The 20,669-nt window shown below is 35.0% G+C and overlaps 1 protein-coding gene across 1 annotated transcript in view; it reads right to left on the bottom strand.

The window, feature by feature from the left end:
- The window catches only part of DNAH5 (dynein axonemal heavy chain 5), a 119,149-nt gene that overhangs the window by 34,764 nt on the left and 63,716 nt on the right, over positions 1-20,669 (bottom strand). Inside the window, exons 23-44 of the mRNA XM_053466374.1 lie at positions 19,900-20,101; positions 19,010-19,245; positions 18,252-18,470; positions 17,415-17,477; positions 16,542-16,780; positions 16,055-16,295; positions 14,759-14,958; positions 14,145-14,298; positions 13,314-13,477; positions 11,193-11,349; positions 9,501-9,713; positions 7,787-8,011; positions 7,334-7,506; positions 6,456-6,634; positions 5,822-6,009; positions 5,277-5,471; positions 4,738-4,872; positions 4,084-4,191; positions 3,856-4,009; positions 3,427-3,573; positions 792-1,033; positions 150-326 (exon numbers count right to left, since the gene is read on the bottom strand). Of these exons, the coding sequence (XP_053322349.1) occupies positions 150-326; positions 792-1,033; positions 3,427-3,573; positions 3,856-4,009; positions 4,084-4,191; positions 4,738-4,872; positions 5,277-5,471; positions 5,822-6,009; positions 6,456-6,634; positions 7,334-7,506; positions 7,787-8,011; positions 9,501-9,713; positions 11,193-11,349; positions 13,314-13,477; positions 14,145-14,298; positions 14,759-14,958; positions 16,055-16,295; positions 16,542-16,780; positions 17,415-17,477; positions 18,252-18,470; positions 19,010-19,245; positions 19,900-20,101 (4,011 nt within the window). The remainder of the gene's footprint in view (positions 1-149; positions 327-791; positions 1,034-3,426; positions 3,574-3,855; positions 4,010-4,083; positions 4,192-4,737; positions 4,873-5,276; positions 5,472-5,821; positions 6,010-6,455; positions 6,635-7,333; positions 7,507-7,786; positions 8,012-9,500; positions 9,714-11,192; positions 11,350-13,313; positions 13,478-14,144; positions 14,299-14,758; positions 14,959-16,054; positions 16,296-16,541; positions 16,781-17,414; positions 17,478-18,251; positions 18,471-19,009; positions 19,246-19,899; positions 20,102-20,669) is intronic.

Here is a 20,669-nt window from a genome sequence, read left to right as displayed (position 1 = left end):
TGTGAGGTTTAACTGTGATGTAATTCATCTGAGCCTAAGCAAATATGATGATATATATATATATATGTTAAATTAAACCTTGCGGTTTTTCTACAGTGTATATTAAGTTAACTATAAACTTAATTTGAAGTCATTCATTTATGACCTACCTTTGGAGGGATAAGTCCTTGTAACATATTGATGCTTTGCATGATTACAAATGCCTCCAACATTTCTATTTTATATTCTAAAGACTGGACACTAAATCGGTACAAATCAGAGAATGAGGCACTGTACAGTTTCCTTAGAATGTCTCCTTCTAATGAAGAACGATTTTTCAGCCATCCCTATACAACAAACCAAAAAAATGTTTACAATAAACAAAAGCTATATTCCCCTGTGTTACACAGTTTAATTTTGTTATATATAAATGCACCGTGTTTATCTTTCAACACATTTTAAGTCCATATTTGCTTGAAATATATTTTATGAGCAGGGGAGGTTGTCTAAGCAGGACCTTTCAATTAATTTTTTTTATAGAGCACAGAAAAAAGGCTCCAGTGAAATTAGGGCTATTTCCATAGATCCCCCATATAAAATTCTTGGCTTGTACAAAAACAAACATTCTCATGCTAGAATACATAATGATCCCTCTTTTTTTTAAGTCTAGGTTTTCATGGTTTGGCCTCTTAAATACCTAACAATTTATCCACATAATGTGCCAATGTTGTTTCTATATAATGCATATGTTTAAGAGTGGGGTAATGCCCCTTTATGGAAAAAAAAATGAATCCAGGTAATAAGCAATTTACCTCAAGGATGGGACTCCAGTTGAGAACTGAAGAACTCATGAAGACCATACCATTCCTTGAAACTGTGGCAGGAGAAGCATTGTCAATGTTATGCGGCTCAAAGACAATTTTGCAATTGGGTGCCATAGGAATACGATCTCCATTTGCCAATGTTAGTGTTTTATTATCATCCAGGACAGAATTTAAGTTCTCTATCCAAATAGCATCCACTGGGCCATCAAGAACAATCCAGATATGTTCCCCTGTAAGTGATCAAATCTATTGTTTTAATCAGTTTTATTATAGATCACAAGTAGAAAGTTCTGTAAAATCATACACTCTAAGCCACAAGTGGATATTAGTGGTGCCTGTAATGGCCTTTGGATACATGCTTTACGCTATGCCCAAGATAGGCAACACAAAAACATGCTTTGTATAATTTAACTGCTAAAAAGCTATCCTAAATTTAGCGGTAATTCTACAAGTAATTGCTTTACCACAATTCAATTTTGAAAAGTTGTAAGGAAAAAAAATAAAGAACAAGCATTTTGGGTATAATTTTGATGAAATTGCACAAGCAGCTAATGTAGAAGTTATTTCCAAAAATAATTTGCAATAAATTACAGTGCAATAGCTATGTACGTGCTATGGATTTAGAAGGGATTTTCTGACATTTAAAAACACAGGCAGACTAAAACTACTTTTTTTTAGCTGTGAAATACACACACACACACACACACACACACACACACACACACAATAACCACACAGGTGTGTGGGGGGCAAGCACATCAACACAACTGCCTGTGACAGTAAAAAGCAATATGTATACTACTAAGCACTACCTTTTGGAATTACAACCAACACATTTTAACTATGGCTGAAGGTAGCAAGAGCTACCAGAGCTCTCCCTTTTCTGAGGGAATGATTTTGTGAAGGAGCAAGGCTAGACGTGTGTTGGACAGGGCTACAACTATAAGTCTTTAGTGGCAGCATACTGCCCAAGGAGAAGACGGTAAGTAGGAGGGAGTAAGAAAAACATGGCTAAACCCATCTTCTCTCAAAGCAGAGATGTACCCAGGGACTTGGGGTCAAATCTGAAACTGTCCAAGGTATGATATGCAGTCAACTCATCACTGATGAGGAGAAAAACATCCTAGGTAAGAATGTAAATTAATCCGCTTGATTTTGTGCATGTTTTTTTTATTTGGTATTTAATTTCCTGAAAGAAGTTTGTGTCCACTTATCAAAGAAGAAAAGGAAGAACGTAAATATGTGGAAAGGAAGGAAGGAAGGAAAGAGAACTAAAGAAAGAAAAAAAAAAAGAAAACATGAAGGAGATAATATAAATATTAATTTTATATTTATTTACACTTAGAATAGAAAGAGGAAATGTATGCTAATTTGGTAAACTGCTTGGAAAGCATGTATTGAATTATTAAAGTGACAGAAAAACAAACTGTGAATATAATTTCAAGGTAATAAATCCCTCGGACTAAATTGACTGTGTTAATCAGCTGCAAAAATCCAATTATGCCACAGCTAAGCATTACAGTAATTATTTCATGAAAAGCATTGAAAAAAACATTTTTACTTTTCAAAACTTGAAATAGTGCTTAACAATACAGATTGCAAAAGTACAAGCTGCTAAATGATTTCATTAAAATCTAATTTTCTAAATGAGCGTAACTTAGTTATTCAATCTAAGGATATATATTTTTGTCTCCAAATATAAAGTATCTCACAGCTGATAAAGCCATGGTTGCAAGTTTACAATCTAGAGTGAGTATGCTACAGGAGAAACCAAAGTATAAAAATGGTGGAAGAGATAAAAAGTCAGCCAGACAGGTGGCATCAGTGAAGGAAATTGTAGACCTAATTGAAGAGACGTGGGGTTGAATTATTTTTGAACAGTAGGAAGGAATAAAGCAGGAATAATTTTTGAGTTCTAGAGGTATGTGGCAGGACAAGAAAAAGGGGTAAAGGTGGATATGAGGCCCATGATCAAAGTATTAATGATGTGCAGAAAAATATATTTGCAACGTGGCAGAAAAGTATGGAAGAGTACAAATATGGAGAGGTTTGCATGTTAGGACCAGTAATTTTAGGATTTTTAGTAATTTTAGTAAATGTAATTGAAGGAAAGACAGCCCAGTAATAAAACAATTGCTTCTATTCACTTAAGGAAAAGTTGACAGGAGAGTTGTAGTTTCAACTCCTTGACTACTGGTCCATAGGAAGGTCCAACTCCAGTGAACTTCTCCTGCAAGAAAAAGCTTGGATGGCCCTGTATTGCACGTTGTAAAAAAATTGTGAGGTTTCTTCAGTCTCCTCACCCATTATTTTATGCACTATGCAGGGCATCTCAGCCCTTCTTGCTAGAGACATCTGCCAGTGGGCATTTACTAATATAAAGAGAAGTTAAAGTGTTAAAGCTACAATCCCCCCTGCAAACCTCCCCATTTAGTGAATAAATCTCACCAAGAAGCAGCATGGTAAAAAAAGGTTAAGCCTATAAGTGGAGCAGAGAAATTCTACTTTGGGGAGATTTAGGAAACAGTTCTCTATACAGGTGTACCATGTCTCAAATCTTTTTAAACAGTGTTAGTTTTCCACATAACCCTGATGAAATATGAACTAATTTGGGGTGTTTTACCTCTTTTGGCCCGGAGTGTCTTTCTCCACAGAGTGGAAAATATACCATCTGTCCAGTCATTGGTTGCTACATCAAGGCGACCAAACATTTGAGGAGCAGTGATTGCTTTGGGATTCATTCTCATTTCCCTGTGTGGTTCTCCACAATCTGCAAATTGAGTGAAATATGTTTAGAACTAAATTTTTAACATACTGTAAACTGTTATATTAGAAGGTAGCAAGTGACGCTAAAGGATGTGTATGCACTATAAAAGCCTGATATATTGACGTACAACTTTGCTTTGCAATTGCTTTATTAATATAGATACAAAAAATTACTTTGCTATTAAAATAGCAAAAGTTTTAAATGTAAAATACATTAAGATGTAATATTAATTGATTAATGTCCGGGATTTTAATAGTACAGAGTATTTGTTGGAAGCCAGCTTACCTGTCATTGCTTTCATCAATGTGTGAATGCAGGTTGTTTTACCTGCTCCACTTGGTCCTAAAGTCATCATACCATGCCTTACTCTCTGGGTTTCGTACAACTGGATAACTTTAAGCTTCCAAGGTGGATGACATATTAAGCCAGATTCCTCAACCTGTAATACACGCTTAGTGAACATATGTAGATGACATGTACCAATGTACACTCTACTACATATTATCAAAATACCTGTTTAACAATAGCTGCTTCAAGTTCAAGGTAACCAGCTTTGTCTAACTGTATGCTCGGAAAGAGATCTTCAATGAGGCTTAAAAACAAGGGTTCATCTTCATCAATCTAATTACAAAGAGACAGGGTTTACATAAAATGGCTTTAAAACATATTACATTTGTTCATTATAATTTTACATAACTATATTTTCATTCCATACGTCATACAAAATATTAAAGGCAAACATTTATTTGTTTAGCTTAATTGCATTTTACAGACAAACCAATTTGTGTGTTTAATGCATATACTATTGTTACTGAGAAAGAAAACTGAGCCAATATCAATGTCTCGTTTCACCAATGCAGAGGGGCACAAAATTGTAAAAAAAAAAAAATATATATATACTGCAGTATAATTTATACATTAAATATTATATCATCTTGCCCTCAAAGCAATATATGGAAGCGTCTGTGTTATTTTCCATACTTCTTGTCTTCTTGCCAGCTGCATGGAAAAAGCTTCCCACAGTATTAATATGGTGAGATCGCTCTCCGCTATAATTTTATATCTGAAATATTTTACTCTAAGGGTGAGTTCCTACATATTTGCTGATAATGCAGCTCTTTTCTTGCACACTCAAACAAAGATCTGTCAAAGTGAGGTTTTACTTACTAGTTTTGAAAGATTCATGTCTCTTAGAACACGCATAACAATGGTTGATTCGGTGTCAGTTGGATTTGACCTTTTTGCAGCACCTAATGTTCTTAAAACTGACAAAATATTTCGCAGACCAAAGTCATAATGAACCTAAGGGCATTTCAAACAACGGAACATGTTATTTCAATAACACACATTTAGATGTTTGGAGAGGGGGGAGCAGTAAAATATTAAAATGGTTACACAAAACTATTTTTTTTTTGTTTTAAAGTTACACATCACTTTATCTGTTATACTTGCATCTGCCATAATTTATCTGCTCAGTGTCGCAGTAGATATATATATATATATATATATATATATATATATATATATATATATATATATATGCACATATTAGGCATAAGTAAATAATGTGCTACACACAGCTGTAATATTGCACCCAAGCTGCACAAATGATGTAAAGAAAATAATAAATGAATTAAATAAATTAAATATTAAATGTATTTAACTGTCAAAACAACTCATTGATTAGTCAATCATGTTACTCTGACCTGTTTGGATAGCTGTTCCTCACACAGTTTGTATAGCGTGAAGAACTTCCTGGCAAGGACAATATTGTCAATAAATCCACAGCTAGCCAATTTCACACGAATAATGATTTGTCGATCAGGTACCATCATAGCCACAGATCGGAAATTGATCTTCAAATTCTCTGGTAGTTCCTGCCTTCCAGCATAGCCAGGATTCTTATAGGAAAAAGAATTAGCAGTTTCTAAATATTTTTTCTAATACAATAATTGTTAAGATGCAATTGTGTAATACAATTTGAAAATTAAAGATAACAAATCTGTAGTATTTTATGTGAAGGTTTGATTGGAATAGTTTTTTTCTGTGCATTAAAATTATTTTTTGAAAATCTGTATTGAACCGAAATGTGAGTATTGCACAGACCACATATGATCCTCTGCGTCTCTCATCTTTCATCAAACACATACACCATAGGGCATGCTAAAAAGTGGCTGTCCATTCCCAGTTGAGTTTTTTTATTTGTTTGTTATATAATATAAACATATACCGGGTAACTTTGCAGTCTTACCATTGTAAGAAACAGGCCAAATTCAGGGTTCATTTCCACATTGTCTCCGTCTGTAAATATAAAATTCCTTTTCCGCTCCTTTTTACATGTAAGTACTATCGCAATTTGTTGTGCAGCTACTGATAATACAGGGAGGTCTATACGGTTGAACTCATCAAAGCATCCCCAGGAGCCAGACTGTGCAAGACCTAAAACAGAAAATAATACAGAATTCAACATACACAAAATTAGAATGATCTCAAATTATACAACTAAGGGAAAATAAAAAGGGGCCTAGTAAGTATTAATCAAGCCCAAATCCTTATGGGGACTATTATGACCATACCTGGGAACTCTCTGGGATTCAACACTAAAATCCTCTGGGTCATAGGAGCGAGGTCCTGACACACCCCACTCCCTGCCCATTTCCCCTTGCAACCTGCAAGGGTAGGCTACGGATAGCCAGAGACCACAAGTTCCCAGATATGATTATGGCTATTTCATTATATGAACCTCTGATTGAAATGAATTTAAATTATCAAAGCCACTACAATCAGTGCAAATATTACTGCTTACATTTGTAATAGTGTGGTTAATATATTATATATGCCCCATGTCAAGATGATGTCAAGTCCCAAAATATAAGTTTGTTTACCTTTAAAAATTCTTCCCAAACCCCTGAAGTCCATCTGATCAGAGCAATTGAACACGACTACATATTTGCCAAGGCATCTGCCCATATCCTTGGTGGTTTCGGTCTTGCCTGTTCCAGCAGGTCCTGCTGGTGCACCTCCCATACTCATTCCTAAGGCCTGTGCAAGTGTAATGTAACATCTGAAAAAAGGAAAAAACATCATATTTTAGTATACTTTTATATTTTACTAGCAACTTTGTATTGGTATATCCACAAATATGTTCAGAATATGCGGGTGTGAGCAGATCTTAAACACTGGTACAGGAACAAAAACTGCACATGTTTTTCACCCCTGTGAGACCTAAAACTGTACCAGGTCCATGGTCTTGTCTTATGTTTAGCATAATCTTATATCTTCGCCCTGGTTGCTTTCCACTTCTGGAAAGCTTTAGTCTCCACATCTATCCTGGTTTGAAATATACTTCCAACCTTTTCTCCAACACCCTTAAGTATTGTCTATAATACCTCTCATCTTTCCTCAAACTTGCACATGAAAATATCCTTGAAAAGACAAAATGTTTCTTCAAAATCTGTACCTATAAAACTATGCAATCTTTAATTACCAATTCTCTATACTTTTTTGTAGATGAGGTCTTGCTGGGTGACTTTTCACTAGCATTCTTTAAAATGGCATGATCATCTTACGGTTACTAAGGTCTCTCACTAGATGTAAGATTTTGAAAGCCTCCTTGATTCTACATCTGATTCTTGGAACAAGTCATGGAAGCTTGGGGCTACATAACAAATGGTAAATTCAGCATCCACATCCATGCACAAAGTTACCACAAGTTTCCTTCCGTATATAGACTATTTTTATGAAGAAACCTGGAATAGTATACCTGTCTGTCAGTGGTGTGATGACAAGTCTGTCTGTGCAGCCCAGAAACTCATTTTGGTAGATGAATGTAACATCAGTAATATGAATCAACATTTTGTCAGAGTCTTCATTGAAGTAAAATCGGCACTGTTTTAGCCATTCAAAATCAGTGGGGCTTTTGATGTGCATACGACACTGAAAAATAAAAACTGGGTTATTAGCGTTTGCGGTTCTTTGTTGATGGAAGGCATCTTATTTTTGATTGAGGGGAAAAACTACAGACGAACAAACAATCAAAACTAGAGTGAACTCTGAGGTCAATCACATGGTACCCTTGCCAGCTAAAGTTTCAAACCACAAATACTCTTTTTTCTCACAAATCACAAAAACATTAGATAAATTAGTCATAAGGCTCTTAACATTTAAATCCAAGTGAATCCAAATCTCAGGAATTAATTTTTGAAAAAATATTTACCAAGTCATCAAAAATATCTCTTTGGTGTACATGAATGGTGATTAGAGTCTCATATTTGATGCGCTCTATAGAGCTTAAGTCCTTGGTTGTCATATCAATCAGTGTGTTGAGCAGTTCCAAAAAGGACTGGTTGGTCTTCTGCATTATTTTTTTATCATACTTTGCATTGGTGAGTGCTTCTTCTGCATCTCTTGTCCAAATCATTTGAATTCCCAGTAAACCAACCTTGCAAACAAAGAAAACAGATTTGTTTTGTTTGAAAAATGAATAATTGAACAGTAAATGAACGCATGTAAATGGTGGCTTTTTAAGTTTAAAACTTGAAAGCATATTTACTGTAAATATGCAAAAGCATTTAGAGAGAATTGTTTTCATTAAACATTTTATTTCTATGCAAAATATGAAACAATTTGTTCATAAAATGTTTTGAATAAACCCTAAAATCCTTCAGAAAACCAGCAAGTTAACAATCAGATTTGCTGCTTTCTGATCTTTTTTTCCTCCATCAATGAATGATCTTTGCCAAGTAAGACCCAAGGAATCACACAGTGACATTCAGGTCTACATCCATCGCTGCACTAATTGCATTCTTTCAAACAGTACCGGATTTACACTGTCCAGCTTTTGTAGGCAGTTGGCACAGCAGTCACTTGGGGAGAACCTCTGACTTCCATTGAGCAGACAAGTCAGTTGAAAAGGCAATAGAAGTCTGTGCTTTTGAAGCCCACTAACATTACAGACTCACTAAGAGCTGCAACATTTATATATCGTATAGAGAGAGAGAGAGCACAAACTCTTTGGAGCACTGACACTTGGATATGGCAAGCTAACTGTTTCCATGCATATCTGCATAAATCCTATGTGTAGTCTGCGTTACCAACCTATCACATCACAAAAGAAACATGCTTTGGCCTTGTCTAGCATTGATGACACGGGGTTACCGGCTAAAATCATTTATTTAAACATGCGTACAAGTGCCGTCACTTGGAACCGAGTAGTCACATCTGTACATAATCCCCTTTAAATGTGTGTATGCCTATTGACCTGATCATTGAAATGAATAAAAATAAAAAGGGCAAATTCCTGGATCAATATTTTGACAAAAGTATGAAAAACTGAATTACGATCTGAAAATAACTGAGTAACAGTGGTATATTAACACACGCTCACCACCCAACAAAAACGGAACAGCCTCCCATTAGAAGTGGTAGAGGATAATATTTTGAGGAAATTTAAACATGCATGGAGTATCCATATGGCTATCTTGAATCTAAGACAAGACCAAGTACCAATTATGATTGTACTCCTTAAATAAGGAAATATAAGCAAACTAGATGGGTTGACTGATCCTTATCTAATTTGTCATCAAATTCTTTGTTTTTATGTTTCTAATATGCTTTATTGCATTCGAGTTACCATTAGTTTTTTCTTACACTTTAAATATGTAAGAATAATAATAAAGATGATACAATATATAATGAATTAATATTATATGGAGGAAATGTTTAGATCTTTGTACTAAAGTTCATTCTTTACATCCTCACTCTGAAGGATGAAATAAGGTGCCCAGCAATCCAAATCCCCGACTGGCTTTTAGTATACTATTTAAAACACTGAGAATTATGGAGACCTATCAAAACTATTACAATATCTTTGAAGTAGTTTACATTTCTCACATTACAGTTTACCAAACAACAAATTCTGAAAAGTATACCTGTGCAGGGAATGAAGACAGAAACTCAATAAGCTGAAATCCACTGTCTTGAATGGCAATTGCTGCCTGTCGGATCACAAGATGTAATGAGGATTGTGATTCCTTAAGAAGTGCATTGAGCCACACTTCCACGTTTCCCTCAGCCATGACATGTTTTTCTAGTTCAATAGTCTCACCCTCTCGAGACGATATGGACAAGATACGATCATAAACCTATATAAAGAACAAGATGTACAAGTGTTATGCAGGGGTAGAAAAACTGCATTTTATATAAAAATGGGTTTTTGTTCGGCAGCAATAATTATACTTCTATTATGTATAACAACCAACAAAATGTTTTTTGGCCTCTCTGAATATCACTTTGGTTTATTATTACATTAAAGGAAATGTACCAGGAACAGATAAGCCAAATGCAAGTGCATTCTCTACCTACTTCTACATAGATTTAGTCGTACCCAGCTTCATCTGACCTGGAACAAATGATTACATTGAGACTTTGATGATAAGCGTGAAAGATGTACTAATAGTTTAATAGCCCAGACTGGTTCATCATTTCATAGGTTACAAGTTACAATGCATGCCCAGTGCATTCCAAATTCTTCACTTGAGTAGTATAAAGGTGTAAAAACAGAATGTAAAGGGGCAGTATAATGTCCATGACAACAATTTAAGGAGGAATGCATATTAAAGTACTCTAGTAGTGTGTGCAGTACATATACAAGCTAACCAGTCAGTTTAGATTCAATTTATATTATTATTCAAGTAATATATTTCTACATCAGGTTATTTTTAAAACAACAAGGTTAAATGGAAAGGTGGACTTTCCAGTTTATTTTACATTATAGGATTCCGCTACCCATAGCATCCTACTCTGATCATTTAATAATTATATATATATATATATATATATATATATATATATATATATATAAAAATTCTATAACAGCCTCAAATCGACCAACAGGATCAACCTTAGACAGGACCAAGAAGGGCTACTGTTTCAGGCCTCAGGAATTAGGAGGGCTTCACAGTGCCGCTACTTACCATTCTCCATCTCATGCTCAATCTCTCTGCATTAGTGAGTGAAGTGGGTCATTTGCTATCATGCCCTAGTACTTCACACCTCTCAGGGATGCAGGCACCACGATTATGAGACAGCATGCATGCTCCATCCTAAAGGGTGTGTGAAAACCCTACTTTCCCTTAGGCCCTACAGACTAAGGGTCTGTTGCTCAATAACTCCTATCTCTAATCTGCCCCATGGGGTCATAAATTAAAGCATGTTAACAAAATCAAAGAGTAAACACAACTAATGAACCATTCACTGATATAACAAGATACACACACATTATTCTAATGCACTTCTTTAATGCTTAATTCCTAGTTTCCCATGTAGTATGTACTTTGCAAAAAAATATAAATACAGAGCACTAGGTATATACAAATCTACCTAGAATCAATTTGAAAAGTCCCGGTAACATTTTTATATTTTAATATTGTACTCTGATGTGCTCTAACCTTCACATTTTGGGGAGCAAACTGTTAGATACATAATACAGCTTCACAGCTGGTGCTCAGTGCTTGGGTATTTGTTTCCATGCATCATTCTAATGTGTCCTGCATTCGTAACAACTCAATTCTTAACCAGGTTTTAAATAATAACAAATAGTATTGGAAAACAAAATGTCATACCTTGTCATGAAATTTAACAGATTTTATGTTATCAAACACATTGAGAAGATGAGCCTGAATAGTATGAGAATCTGACGCCTGACCCAGAATCTCCAGCAAAGCAGGATCCGAAACAAAGAAGAATCGAGGAAAGAGTAAACGTTTTTTCTCCAGGTACCTTTAATAGAAATACAAAATAAGGTAATCCTCCCACTTTTGTCCTATGTTTAAGCAACCACTTTAAACAGAAAATTAAATTTTTACTAACATTTTAAACAGTGTTACAAACATAGAAGCACAGAATTTGACAACAGGTAAGAACCATTCTGCCCATTTGTCCTGACTCAGATCTTAATCAGTCCTTTTGTCTTAGATTCAGCATTGCTTTACACCTGTCACATGCATGCTTAAATTTCCCTACTTCTGATGGCAAGATGCCAAAACTCCACAGAGCCGGACCAGAAAAACAAAAATTGCTTAAAGAAAAAAATAAGCAAACACATTTGTTGCTCGACAAAAGGCATGTGGCAGACTCCCCAAACATATGGAAGAAGGTATTCTGGTCAGATGAAACTAAAATTGAGTTTTTTTGGCCATTAAGGAAAACACTATGTTTGGCGCAAACCCAATACCTTCTTATCACCTTGAGAACATCATCCCATGGTAGCATCATGCTGTAGTGATGATTTTTTTTTTTAATCGTCAGGGGCTGAGAAACTGGTCAGGATTGAAGGAATGATGGTGCTAAATAAAGGGAAATTTTTCAGTCTTCCAGAGATTTGTGACCTTCCAGCAGGACAGTGACCCTAACCATACTGATAAGGTTAAAGGGGAAACATCTAAATGTTTTGGAATGGCCTAGTCAAAGCCCAGACCTCAATTCAATTGAGAATATGTGGTATGATTTTAAGATTTTAAGATTGTTGTACAGCAGCGGAAGCCATTCCACTTAAAGGAGCCGGAGCAGTTTTGCCTTAAAGAATGTGCAGGAATCCCAGTGGATAGATGTGCCAAGCTTATAGAGACATACCCCAACAGACTTGTTGTTTCTTGTTTGTTTCACAAGGAACAAAAATATTTTTCATCTTTAGAGTGGTAGTCGTGTTGTTTAAATTAAATTATACAAACCCCCAACAAATCCATTTTAGTTCCATGTTGTAATGAAACAAAATAGGAAAAATGGCAAGTGGGGTGAATACTTTAGCATGGCACACAGTATTGCTTAAGTAATTATTTCATCGCTTAATTTATAAAACTCCCTCATTTATCTTTAATCTAATTAGTCCTTGTTTACTTTTTCTCCTTTGACATATACCTAAAAAGTTGTATCACTTGTTTCCAACAAAATAAAACCTTTTCACAAGATAAAATAGTTCTTAATAGATGTATGTGTTTAGATCACTAATTTCTGATCATTCTCCCTTGTGGTCACTAGGGTGGTACCCAGAGGGACTTTCTGTCTTATTAAGGTCTACAAGGAAGCAAATTGTTGTTTAGGCAAACTAAGATTGCTTTTTCCTTTTTTTCAAGATATTTGTTACCAAATTGATTGAGCCTGGGGATACATGTCATATTTGTTATTGGATTTGCACTGAGTGCACTTTATCACTTTTATAGCGTTTGTTGTGTACTATATATTATGTGGAACAGGGAACTACATTGATTAGGTGCAGCTGGTGTTGTGGGTAGGTGCTGGAAAGGGTAACTTTTTTTGTGACACTGTATTTTTTAATCTAAGATGGCTACCCTTCAGCAAATATTGTAGTGACTTGTACTTATGATGTATTTATTTACATATTATTGATGTATAGGTTTATTAAAGAGTTTAACGTACAAGTTACTTACATGGTATATATACAAAAAAAACTAATAGGTATAATATATACTGTATGTGTAAGATGCATGTTATTCTATTGCAGATACTATATGTAGCGGGAATTTGTGACTTAACTGTAAATGCCATTAATGCCTGCTAAAATAAGCTAAACTAAACCAAGGGTCCGCAGTCAATAGTTTGTTTTAGAGCATGACAAGCTAACAAGATAGTTAGTGTACAAGACACATAGTGTATAGAAAGCTACAGAACAGTACGAATGATTGATGTAAATTTACATGAGGAAGTGCACAAGATAACGTTCTTACCCTGTAAGGGACTTCTGGCAGATTTCAAGCTGCTCCAAGAGATGAGGCAGAAGTTGTCCCATTGTCTCATCCCCAACACAGCATTGCACAACATTTGGCATTTCATGGGCACGAGTCATAATTTTAACCCAAGACTTGTCAATATTTGAAAACCTCTTGGCTTCCTATAGTTACATAATAAGATAGTTAATTTTAAAAAAAAATCCTTTTTAAAAGTAATTTCTAAAGCTAGATGATTATATTATGTAAGATAAACGAAGGCAGGACATGACACTTTCCTATTTTGGTTTACATAGTTGCTATGGTGTCCCACCCACCAGACCATGACCTTGGTCTGCTTATAAGATCATGTACATTGCTTCTGGGGCACAATATTAGTAGATTTGTCAATAATACTGCAAAAATGTGTGTGCATGTACTTAATGGAACATTATCAAAACACCTAGTAAAACACATAAATTGCGCATAAATTGTCCAAATGAAATGCAGATATTTATTTATTTGACCGCTTAAAATCCCTGCACAAACATTATTATTTAAACAAACATTACTGTGATTTATGGTACTGTAAAACAGAATAATTTCTAGCAAACAACTGTACATGTTATCCCCTTAACAATAGGCCGTTTGTTGAGATAAATCATTTAATGTTTCAATAAATACGATTTTATAGATTAGATTATCTCTATTTACTGTACATTTTTTCTTCTAAATTTTAGTTTCAAGTGAAATCCCAGAAACTCCCATTGCATGAAATTAATTTTCGCACATCACCAACTACACAAGGACAAAACACAACATTGTTGCTTAATTCTGCGTGACTAATATTACCTTTGGAAGTTGTTTTGCAATATCACCTCCCACAAATACAGCTTCTAGGTATATCCACAGGTTCTGCACATTCATCCAATTTTCAATGATGTCTGTTGTATTTGAGAGGTAGTGAACCCATTTTTGAATCTGTGCTTTAAATGGAGTGTTGTACCTAGAATTAAATGAATATTTAATAGACTTATGTATTTGGATTCGTATGAAATGTAATTTTAACAATTGATTATGTGGAAGCAATCCAGGAGGCCAAAGTAACACAGTGGATCACAAGAGAAGAAAGAAGAAGAAGTGGAGAGCAAGAACAAGAGAAGAAAGAAGAAGTGGAGAGCAAGAACAAGTGAAGAAAAAGAAGTGGAGCTGTGCAGACACAAAATCAGTTGGCAGAGAAAGTAGAGAGAAGATCGTGTGACAGAGCGTGAGGGTGTGACAACAAATTTTAGTTTTGAATGGAAAAGGCCATACTGCAATACTACATAATATCATTGATATCTTGTAGTAACCAGTGCCTCTTCATTTGTGAAGTGAAAAAAAAGGAAGGAGGCCTCTCTATAACATAGATCTTTTTTTTCCAAACATAGATCAAAGTGTGACATTTTGTGTTACTACAATGTTACCTGTTACTCATAAGGGAGCCTAACATCATTAGGCTATCCTCCATGCTCGCTATGATTTCAGAAGTGCTGTCGCCTCTTAAAAGCAGCTCTCCACGTGTTTTAAAGTTGGCAAAAGTAAACGTTTTATTATCCCATTCAACAATCACTTGCTTCAGTTTCTGCTCAATGTCTCGTTCTTTTACTGCACTAATACAGATATCCTAATAAAAACATATCAATTAAAGATCAGTTTAAAAAGTTTTATATGGTAAAAGTGCACTGTAAGTAGCATAAAAGGTTAAAGGATTAAGAGTTTACCAATGAGAGTGTGCTGTACTTTAACAAACAGTAAAAAGCTTTGTTAAATACTATATATTATGCATGAAAGGAGGGAGGCAATTTGGACCTTTCCATAAGCAGGAACCTCATGAGACAAGTACAGTGAGTACAATTATGTAACAGCAGTTGACCAACTGTGTACCATATATATTACATAAAATCATGCGTATAATATTTACTCATGTAAAATATACATAAATATACAAGTTATACAAAACATATATGTAAAGATTGTGTTACTTGATATGCATTTACTGTCTTAAAATCAGAAGGAATTATATTATTCAGGATATTTTACAGCATGCACGTTGATTGGAGAATTGTTGACCTTTTTGGTGTACTTATTGGTCATTATTATTATTTCAGCAGCAACCCGTGAATCTAAATATGTATGCCTTTTATGTTCTTTATTGTTTGTTTGTGCATACTTGGAGGTTCTGAGAAAACTGTAGGGTTGAGTACTCAACATGCCACACCGGTGCCTGACATGCCACACAGTGGGTTAAAATGCAATGCAGTCCCACTGATTCAGCTCCTTGCTAAGCAATATTGCCATGAAAAATTATGTAGGACTCAACAAACTTGGGGCTCTTTGAGGTAGTGGTGGGCTAAGCATTACATGGCCATATAATCCCCAATATTAGATTCTTAGATAGGTGGTTTTGAATAGTATTCACTGGGTATTCGTTGAATTCATGCTTTGTTTTGTGTACTTATTGGTTATTATTATTTTAGCCGCAAATTGGGAATCTGAACATGTATGCCTTTAATGCTCTTTAGGGTGTGCTACCCTGTCTGTATCTTGATTAGAGATAGTTTTTCACTTGAAAATATGAATTGTACTCTCTAGTACACTTAACAAATAAACCATGTCATCATTCTTTCCTGAAGGTTTAGTTACATTTAAACAGCAAACTTAATATTTCATGTCAACACCCTATCAACATTTGGTTTTGTATCAAATGACAAATGGAATACCTCTATTTCTTCTTTGCATTTCAATAAAGGTGCTTCCATAATATTTCTCAGCTTGAAGCTTTCATTTTCCACATCAAAACTGTGGCCTGTGACATCAGTGATGCGCTTCCAATGCCGTGCCATCATTGCTTTGTTAGACATCAGCTCCAGAAGAGGGCAGCACTCACTGAAATCATCAATTGTTTTCTTTAAATCAAGGAAGGCTTGCCACTCTTTTAAAGCTCTTGGGAGTTTCCGGCACCTGCAGGATGTAAAATGAAGATGATCAGAATAGGAGCTAAACCGCCAAAGACTAATTATACCTGCATATAGTCAAACATGTTTGAGCGCTAGAAATGTGGTGTACTCTCATTAACGACAAATATCATAATTCTTTGGTAAATGTCAGTGGTAAATGTTAATTGATATAATGGTATTCCACATGAATAATTATCAATTGATTTGGGAAATGTGCTTATAACATTAACCACTAAAAGTTAAGTCTTACCTATTTTGGAAGTCTAGAAGCTCTCCGTTAACCTTCTCAATATTTACATCTGACCACAGAATATCATAATAGCCATTCACCGTGTCGATTACACTGTTGTACAAGCTGTACAGTTTTTGAAGCAAGTTTAGCTGTTTCCTAATTTCTAACAGCTGAGGATATTGGGTAACTTGCAAGCCAAAAAGTTCTTCTCCCCCAGTGTACGTGATGTATTTACGATACAGGTTGTCAAAGCGGTTCTGGTCAAAGCAAAAAAATATTTTAGATGTAATGCATGATGCACCTTATATTTTACAACAAAAATACAACAGCGTTTATTCACTAAGATTTTTTCAGGAAAGTTGCATTTTGAAGGACCAACAATGGTGAACATCTCCTTTAAGCAGAATTTGGCTGGCCTTTTATATTTCATAGTGAAAGCGGCAAGATTTGTTTATAAAAGTCACCTGCCTGACTAAACTATGCACAGCCACATCAAATTATCTTGTAGGCAAAACATTCCAGGGTTGGCCTTTACAGTTTTTTTCCCCCCACTTTTTTTTTTTTTTATTATTATTATTTTTACGAGGCAGCCGGCAGTAAGGTTACATGAGACAGATAACAAAATAACTAAAGAATACATGCACCAAATGTACATCCTGTATTTACATGCAGTAAAATCCATAGGGATCTCCATCATGAAACAAATAAAAATACAACAGAATATGTTCTGAAATATTACTAGCTATGATTAGATCAACCATTACAATATTTCATTAAAAAAAAGAAATGTACTGGTTGCCATAACATATAAGAATATCAAACTAGCAAATTTGAAAAAAAATGTAATATACATTGTACATTAAAAAAGTAAAACACAAAAATAAACTTTACCTGGAACATGATCAGTCTATCACTGGCTTCTTGAGGAGCGAGGCCAACAACCATTGGTCCATTCTACAAGTAATAGTTTGAGTTAGTGAAGTTGCACCGTGATATAAAATGCCATGTACTAATATACTACCCCTTTAAGGACCAGGCGGTTTTCACATTTTTGTACTCATCATGACGGAGGCTTCAACTTGGGGTATTTTGCACTTTTAATGCAATCATTTTACCACCAATCTTTTCCAAAGAGGTAACCACTTTGGTGATTTTATTACACAGATTGCAATTCAGGAATAAATGTAATAAAAATGTAAAGGGTTACCAAGAAATACCATCTGATATGTATTCAGCAACATCTCCAGTTATACCACTCATATTTGTTGGATTGTTTGGGGATAAAGGCCCACATTTTGGACATGTACATGATGCAGTCACACCCCCTGACCGATGGAAGTGATCATTGATCACTTCTGAAGTTCTTGCCAGGATAAGGGCCGTGCCATATTAAATGGCACAATGTCTTGTCACCGATTGTGTTTCAGCATATTCCATAATCTATTAGAATCTACTAGTCTATGAAGAGAATACAAATTTGCATATTTATAACAGCTTTTACGGGATCCTGGCTTGCATCCAACAGATAATTAATAGAAAATAATTTATTAAAATGAATTGCGACTAGTGTAGGAGGTTATCGGTGCATCTCTCAGAACAGCGTTTTCCTGGGTGCAGATCAAAAATGTCTACCAAGCTTGGTTATGTGTATTTGAAAGAGCACTGTTAAAAAGCTAAAGTTAAATCAGCATAATATGGAACAGATAAAAAAACATTATAAATACTTGCCCTGTCGTAATCAGAGTAGTACTCAGAACAGTCTTGAATAAATGTTTGAACAGTATTTATCAGCTCTCCTCTAAAATTAGGCTGAATGGCCACCAGCTCATTCTGCACTTCATTGCCCCTGACCAGAAGTTTCTCCCAGGTATAACGCAATGTGTCCACCTTTTCTGTTTCCTCTTTTGCAACAAGAAGCTCATATTTATTCAGCAACGCATATGATTCCTAAAGATAGCATAAAAAAGAAATATTAATCTGCCTTCTTAAATATGTAAGTAATCAATTCCAAATTAATGTATGATAAAAACATTTTTCTAAAGCAATCAGTCATAGTACACATGTAGAAGTTGTCATTCATTTACACAAAAAGTCAAAAAGTCGTATGTACGGTTTATACTGTTTTGCCACCAAAGTTGCTCTTTATACATATACCTAAAAGCATCCTAAGAAGCTTCTGGATCCACCTCTACGCCTCAGATCACTATTATGAACTAGCATTAAATCTGAAGCCACACATCAGAAAAGGAACCTATGACATTGTGAAAGCAGATATGATGTTACATGTAGTTCTACTTCTGGGCACTCTTTGTATAAAATCAGGTTTACTCATAAGTCTCATCTAAATACTGATGACCGCTAATTGCATTATTCTATTTCTAACCTTTGTGAACTTGGTACTAGCATCAAAATTGGTCCTTATATATACTTATTTCTGTACCAATCAAGATCACCGTAATAGGTACATGTTCAATTTTCACAAATACCTCAATTGGTCCCACTTGAAAATCAATGGAGATTTGTTGTTCTCTTATTTCTTTCAGTGCAGCCATAGCTATCCGTATGTCATCCAAGTCTTTAATAGGCCGATTTAGTTTTTTACTCATTTCTTCAATAAAACTAAATATGTTTTCCATCTCTGTTCTGTATTTCTTGTTACAATGGCGACCCAGATCAACCATCCAAGCTTTCGTCTCAGAGGTTAATGCCAATTTCAAATCAGCTATGAAAACGATCAATCATTAATTATTTGCACTCATGGGTCAGCAAATGGTACAGTATATGGAAAATAACAAGACAACAACAAGTTGTATCATTTGATTAACTGAATGGCGTAAACTAAAGACCTAAAAATAAAATGTAACCTAAATGTAAATTCTGCATTACACAGCAAATCGTGTTACCGTCAACCTCTATATGGATGAGAGAAACGGTAGTTAGAATAAAACATTTGAAGAGGGAGAAATTATGCTAAAAGTGCTAAATGTATAAGTAACTCAAAAAGTATCCCCCACATATAACCTGGTATCTTATATATGAATATAAACAATAAACATACTGACTGGCATGAAACCTTTAAAAGCTGGGCTGATAGACAGAGGCATCTTTAACCCAATGTGCCATTAGGTGTTGAAATCTAAAGATAATAACAGACTGGGTATTTTAACTGAATGTGTTTAAACTGTTGCTATTTGACATATTCACATTGGCATTCCTGATGATTCATCCTGCCATGACTGGTTCAAAATGAGAGTTTTGAGGTCATTTAGGTGAACCTTGTCTTATTCACTAAATCTCTCTTGTAGAATCCAGTTATGCTTGTTGCATACAAGTGTCATAAGTTTCAAATCCGTACAAGTTAAAATATATGACTTACCCGTATACAGTGCTATGGTACCAACACAAATATATTCTGGCTCAGAATTGATCTCCAATTCAAGATCACGGAAATGAAGAATTTGTGATTCAAATTCAGATAATAGTGGGTTCCCCACAACAAATTTTTCAATAACACTGTCTCTATCACTCTGCCAGATGTGATGATAACATTTGAACCGTTCTAATGCTGTCAGGACTTCCTATGTAAAGATAATGTAAAGATATGCAAGTTAAACAAAGAAATATTAACTTTAATCAAATACATATAACCATTAAAAAATATTACAAATCATACTTAAGACAGAATTTGGCTAGAACTGTAATAATGTTCTGAAAAGTTTTCAATACGGAGAGTGTGTAAATTATACAGGTTTTATGGCATGGTTTTTTTTATGCAATGTTTTGTACACACATATTGAGGGCAGGACCTTACATATACATATGTGTATATTTATTGTAGGCCATAGTAAGAGTCTCCTTTAGGGGCAATTGGCCCCAGGCCACTCCAAAACATTAATGTAATCAAGACCACAACAAGGTCCTGCTTGCACACGCTTTCTGAGAAAAAACCTCTGGGAAAGTAAGGCTAGGTTTCCACTTGGGTTTTTGTCCTGCGTTATTTTCCTGATGAAAAACGCCAAGAAAACTGCCACTGCATTTACCTGCGTTTTGGCGTTTTTTCTGGAGTTTTTTCTGGTGTTTTAGCCTTTCTGTGGAATTTGCTTTTTTGACCTTAGGCAGTTTTTCCAGCCTTTACACGTTAGAATT

Source organism: Spea bombifrons, chromosome 5, assembly GCF_027358695.1.
Source record: "Spea bombifrons isolate aSpeBom1 chromosome 5, aSpeBom1.2.pri, whole genome shotgun sequence".
NCBI classification, from domain to species: Eukaryota; Metazoa; Chordata; class Amphibia; order Anura; family Pelobatidae; genus Spea; species Spea bombifrons.
Note: the sequence above shows the minus strand (reverse complement) of the source record. Positions and strands in the feature narration are given on the sequence as shown.